The 6360-nt window shown below is 34.6% G+C and overlaps 1 protein-coding gene across 1 annotated transcript; it reads left to right on the plus strand.

Annotated features, from left to right (window-relative positions):
• Positions 1–289: 289 nt before the first annotated feature.
• SCG2 (secretogranin II) lies at positions 290–5819 on the plus strand. Its single transcript, XM_006131937.5, has 2 exons — positions 290–406; positions 3791–5819. The coding sequence occupies exon 2, from the start codon at positions 3805–3807 to the stop codon at positions 5677–5679; it is 1875 nt and encodes a 624-aa protein (XP_006131999.3). The 5' UTR covers positions 290–406; positions 3791–3804; the 3' UTR covers positions 5680–5819.
• Positions 5820–6360: the final 541 nt, after the last annotated feature.

The following is a 6360-nucleotide window of genomic DNA, read 5'->3' on the forward strand; positions in this document are numbered from 1 at the left end:
TTGTGTGCAGATTGCAGAATGGTTTTTGTGGCTCTTTTTACTTTTGTTGAGGGTTTTCCCCCAGTGATTTAAGTCTCTGTTATTCAGAGAGTCTCTTTGGCTTTGAGGCTTTAGGATGTTATGAAGCTTGTAGTGTTTTCTAGAGGCAGACAGGGGGCATAATTGTACAGAAAAATTAACTCAAAAATAGCCCAAACTATTATTTTTCTCCAGCATTCTCTCAACTGCTCTGCTGTGCTTGTGGTTTGTGACTGGGTGAGGTGACGTCAATGTGGCAGTGCAGAGTCAGGTGATGTACAGTATAAGCAGAGGGAGCTGTCCTAGTGCTGAAAACAGTCCACAAACTCATCGCAAAAAGACAAGGAAGACCATGCTTTGGGTTCACTCTGCTCTCTAAGTCATACAGGTAAGGGAGCGTTTTCCTTTGTACTTTTGGAGATTAAATGTAATGTTCTTTGTTCAAAGCTTTTCCCATTCCATGCTACACTGGGAAACCAGTAAAATTAGGGACCACAATGACAACCTGATGCACTTCAGTTAGCATAGAAATAGTGCTTCCCAGGTGGCTGAATCGTTCTCTTTTTTATCCCTCTTACCTATTATTTAAAAATACATATGGATTTAAATCTGGTTTTAAAAATATTTAAAAGGGAATAATTAAAATATTGAATAAGTGGGGAAAGTTAATGGTTCTACAGCTGGTAATTACAATTTGACATCAGCTTTATTTGTTCTCTGAAGGGAAAACATCATTTGATGTTTCTCTTTGTAATTTCATTCATTCTCAGTGGTTCACTGACATGTGTAAAATAAGAGGTTGCCTTGGATACATGTTCAGTTCAATTAGTCTTTCACACATTTAAACAATCAGTATTCCAATTCAGAAACCACTTGATTTGCAAAATACTGAAATTAAATTAATATAAACCCTCATTTGTATATTAGCACTAAGACAAACTCTTAAGAATGCTAATTGACTGCAATCAATGTTAATTGCTCAGAAATATACGAATGATAAAGAGGATATATTGCATTTTCATATTTTCCTTATGGACAATCTCATAGAGATTTCTGCTGTAGTTCACAGAGCATTATGCATTATGTGTGAGTTCCATAGAAAAGATTATGAGTTTTTATGCAAAATTGTAATTGGAGATATTATATTCCCATTAGAGCAATATGTGAATCTACAGGAAGGGGCTCAGTGGGAAATATTACTGCTGCCATGGAAACACCCCAGAAAGGGAATTTTGTTTTTGGTTGTTTGCCTGTTCTCAGAAGACTCCCCACTGTCACTCTTCCTTTCCTTTGACAATGCATATTACACTGAGAACTCAAACACCTCATTTTACAAACAGTGACTATCTAATTTAAAGAATAAGAGTCCAAATAAGAGATTACTTCTCTCTTTGTTGGATGCTAACTGGACAGATTTTACAATAAAGATAAATACATTAATCCACCAAGACCGGCACCACCATTCTACAACCTTTAGGAAAAAAGCTGTTTTATAGTAATGTGCTTTAAAAGTGATAAATAATAGAGAATGCTTTTTCTAGATGTGAAGTCATGAAAAAATGTATTATATTTTTTCATATTTATAAGTTAAAGGTCTGAAGACTGGTGAGAAAACCTTTTCCTCTACCTAAGGTAATCAAATAATCTAGTTTTAGAGGTATAAAACAAATTATATCCAAATAATATTTTAAAATATTTCAAATATCATGTATAAATAAATTGGAAGTGAAACTAATCCTGAACGAAGTTCATCTGAAATATTCAGAAAGGAATTAATAAGGTGTCAATTCTCAAAATGAAATATTTTGGAATAAAATGCCTGTCTACACTTTGCCTCTGGATCTCTCTTCCATGATTTTACTTAATTTTCCTGAGTTTTACACTACAGTACATGAATTGTATGTACTGTCAGAGGCTGAAACAATCATCTTCATCAGAGGAAGGATTTTAGCAGACTTCTTACCAGGAAGAGCTATATCTATCATTATTAAATAATTTTTCGGCTATTGAAAATGCACAATATTCTATTTATTAATAAGTTAATGGTTAAACAATATACAGCTTCTCCATTGAAAAATATTAGCTTCATTCTATTGCAACTTTAGGCATCAACATAAAAATTGTAACTATGCAGGTTTTTGTTTTGTTTTGTTTTGTTTTTGACTGATTTTATCTCTTTCAAAACCAAAGCCTTTTCCATAACAAAAGGTATGGGGTTCTCTTGCTTTTGTATAAGGACAAAAAGAGACTGTATTATTGACTTCTCTAAAATAATCCAGTCTGGTGTATTAATAGTTGACCAGGGAAAGTATTTGATATTCAAAATTAATTTGTTGAATGCATAGAGGGAAAAAAGTAATTTTGGGTAACTGAACTTATTTCATTTGCTTTACTTTGTCAACTTATTTTATGACAAACTACAATAATCATCTGAATGGAAACCCTGTGAGTGAATTGAAGTGAACATACCTACAGTAATTTTTTTTTTTACTTACAGACATAGGTAAATTCTAGTCTATGTATGTTGGCCTAGTAGTATGAGTCACTGACATCTCAACAGGATGTTTTCCATAGGCTCATGGGGAAAGTGAATGAAACGAACTAAGTCAATTAAGCTAAGGGTGGGGTTTTTTTTCATCTACTATATTTATTCATGACTCATAGAATAATATAATTGAATTGGGTAAAATCAGAGGGTAGTATTTGTTACAGCCCATTCCCATGAGATGCTAAGCATCTCCTGGGAGTGGAGTCTTTAACATCAGTAGGTGGTGAGGATACCCAGCACCTTGTAGGATTGGACCCTTTATAGAAATATTTTCATATGTTGCAGTGACATGACTGTGATGCTTATATATGACTAACTCATAAGGCTTTTACCCATCAGAGAATTTGGTTTGTAATGCAAAGATTCCACATGTGTATCCATTCTACTGCCTTGAAGTGAATGACAAAATGCCCATCTTCATTTCAAAACAAAAATGAAATACAGTTTAGCTACCACAGAAGAAATTGCCATTCAGTCTCTGCCTGACCACTTCCATTTACAAAAGAGTGATTTAGGAGGCTATGAACATGACACCCTTAAGGGACCAAATAAATTAACCAGAACAAAGGGGCTTAGTTTTCCTTGCTGCCTATGGAAAAATTAACAAACTTGGATATTAATAATATTTTTGAAAACCAGCATAGGAGAATATTTTAATATATTTACAATACTGAGACAAGTAAACCTCATGATTTTATTGGCCAGATTGTCCACACTATTACATTAGAATTAACCTGGAACAAAATCTTTCAGCAGAGTTAGTGTAGCAGACTGGACAAATGGGCACCAGGATTCAATGAACAGTTTATCTTTAAGCTTGTCCTAATATTTTAGGCCAAATTTTCAAATGCTGATGCTCAAATCAGTATCTACATACTGGATGCATATAAAATAAACTATGTAGGATCTGGATTTTCTTCTTTTGGCACCTATATTTATAAATTAACTTTATTCTTTGGCAGATAAAAAGTTCACACTAAAGATAAAATGGTTTTACCATTGCAAACCAATAGGTGCCAAAGACCTGAAAGACTAACAAATTCTCACTATCATTTTCGGACTGCCATAAAGGGAGTTATATTGGCTTTTCATAATTAATAAAACCATAAAGATTTTATTAATACCATGAGGTCCAGTTCAAAGCAGTAATCTCAAATTTGCTTTTGCTTCATAATTTTCAAATTTTATCTCTGTATGTTAACTGTCCTTTTTTTTTTTTTTAAGGCAAGATTTCAAACATGGCATGTGCTAAAATGTGCTGGCATGGAGCAGCATCCTCTTTCACTTTTTTCTTTGTCCTAATCTGTTGTGTTGAAGCAGCTTCAATCCAACACTATCAGCTGCTTCAGAAAGACCCAGACTACTTAGTGAAAAATTTACAAAGGCTTCCAAGCCCAGATATGGTCAAAGCCTTGGAATATATAGAAAATCTCCACAAACAAGCTAACAAGGAAGAAAATGGCCCAGATTATAATTTCTATCAAGGAGCCCCATTCCTTCTGCAGCAGAAGGAAAGCAAAGATCAGAGTCATCTATCAGATAATATAAGAGATTCTTTGACAGAAGATGAGTCCCAGTGGGTTAGGTCAATGTTGGAAGCCTTGAGGCAAACAGAAAAAGAGTCAAAGGTTGGATCAAAAGAAAATAAACCATATGCTGTGAGTTCAGATAACTTCCCAGCAGATATGAGTGATGATTATGAGGCTTATAAGTGGCCTGAGAGACGTCATAAACTTGTCAAAATGCCACATGTACATGATGAAGAAAGTTCAAGAGACAGTCCTTTCAAGCGGACCAATGAAATAGTAGAAGAACAGTACACACCCCAAAGTCTTGCTACTTTGGAATCAGTCTTTCAGGAGCTGGGGAAGATGACAGGACCAAGTAATCACAAAAAAGAGAAAGTGGATGAGGACCAGAAATTGTACACAGAAGATGAAGATGATGTATATAAAGTGAATAATATTGCTTATGAAGATGTAGTGGGAGGAGAAGACTGGAATCCAATAGAGGAAAAAGTGGAAAGCCAAACGCAAGAAGAGATAAAAGATCATAAAGAGGAAATTGATAAAAGTGAAGAAGAGATTGATGATGAAATGAATAGGTCAGGGAAGCAAGGCTTCCTGGACAATGATATGAGGAGAGACAGTAAAGATCAAATGTCTGATGACATTACAAAGTTAATTAATTATTATCTGAAGAGGCTGATGAGCGATGCTGGAAATGGGAGGTTAAGGACTGGAAATGAAGAAAAAAGGGCAGGTACATTTTTGGAAAAACTTGATCCTCAGTCTATATCTCAACTAATAGAAATTTCAAGGAATTTACAAATCCCTCCAGAGGATTTACTAGACATGTTGAAAACTGGAGAAAAGCAACATCAGAGTGACAGGGTAGAGACAGAACAGGAGCCAGAGCTCCCAGAAGAGCTGGATGATGACATCTCTGAAACTAATCTAGACCGCACAGATGTATTTAAAAATAAAATGAACCATAAAAATGGTTACATGAAGCAGCCACTTAATGTTATGCCAGAAATACTGCCCGAAGATCTTAATATTGAAGATATTGTCAATCTTTTAGGGACTGGTAGTTTAGCTAATCAGAAAGCCTCCTACTTTATAAATCAGCTTAATGACGAGAACAGTTTGCCAAGACTTTCCTACATCCCTAGAAGACCTAAAGGACATCAATTTCCTAAAGCTACTTGGATTAATGATTTGGAAAGAAGACAAATGGAATATGAAAAACTAAATGAGAAAGATGAAGAACTAGCTGATTACTTGGCAAAGATGTTGGCAAAATACCCTGAAATTATCAATACAAATCAGCTGAAACGTGTTCCCGGCCCAGTTTCCTCTGAAAATGAACTACAGGATGATGACCAGCTTGAGCAAGCAATTAAAGAACATTTAAATCAGCTGGGACCACAAGAATCTGAAAAACTCACTTCACTCAGCAAAAGGCTGTCCATGGCCCCGGAGAACGACGACACACAAAACAGGAAGTTTCTGGATGAAGATATGCTGGTAAAGGTGCTGGAGTACCTAAACCAGGAGCAATCAGAAAAAGGAAGAGATCACATTACTAAACGGGCAATGGAAAATATGTAATTGTTACCCCAAATATAATTTTTCTTCAGTGTTTTGGTTTTTACACCAATTCAGTTATGTTTCCTCCCCCAAACAACTTGCAGTTACCGTTGAACAGACTGCATAAATTTCTAAGAGTTGTTATTGTTTATGGATATACATATATGTTATAAGTCTTGGATCAAGTAACATTTGGTTCCATAGTTTTAAGAAGCAAGATTACAAATTTAAGTAAAAATGTAATATGTAAACAAATGACCATTGCATTGTTGATAAAACATGATAAATGAACAGTGCTATCATATTTGAAGTTTTCTAAATTAATTCGATTATTTTGTTACTGTCTGTAGTGTTTTTGTGGAGTACTGAATAAAAATACAGCATATATATAGTTTTATTTACAAGGCTTTTTCTATTCTGTGTTTTATTGTTGATGAATAAATATTATTTCTGGACAATAGACTGTGCTTCTTTATGACAGTTGATAGACTGATTTTTAGGCGAAAACATTTGAAAATTAATTTCTAAAAATGAATCAAAACTAGGAATATTATCATTCAGCAGAAAATGTTTCTGGGCTCCACAGTCACGTACTGGCCTGATTAATGAAGATGCTGATTAGTTGCAGTTTTCCTGATATAATTTGGAGTTGAGGCTTCATGGAATCCTTTGACAATCTGGTCACATAAGATGATTGGTTAT

This window comes from Pelodiscus sinensis, chromosome 10 (assembly GCF_052426305.1).
Source record: "Pelodiscus sinensis isolate ZL-2025 chromosome 10, ASM5242630v1, whole genome shotgun sequence".
NCBI classification, from domain to species: Eukaryota; Metazoa; Chordata; order Testudines; family Trionychidae; genus Pelodiscus; species Pelodiscus sinensis.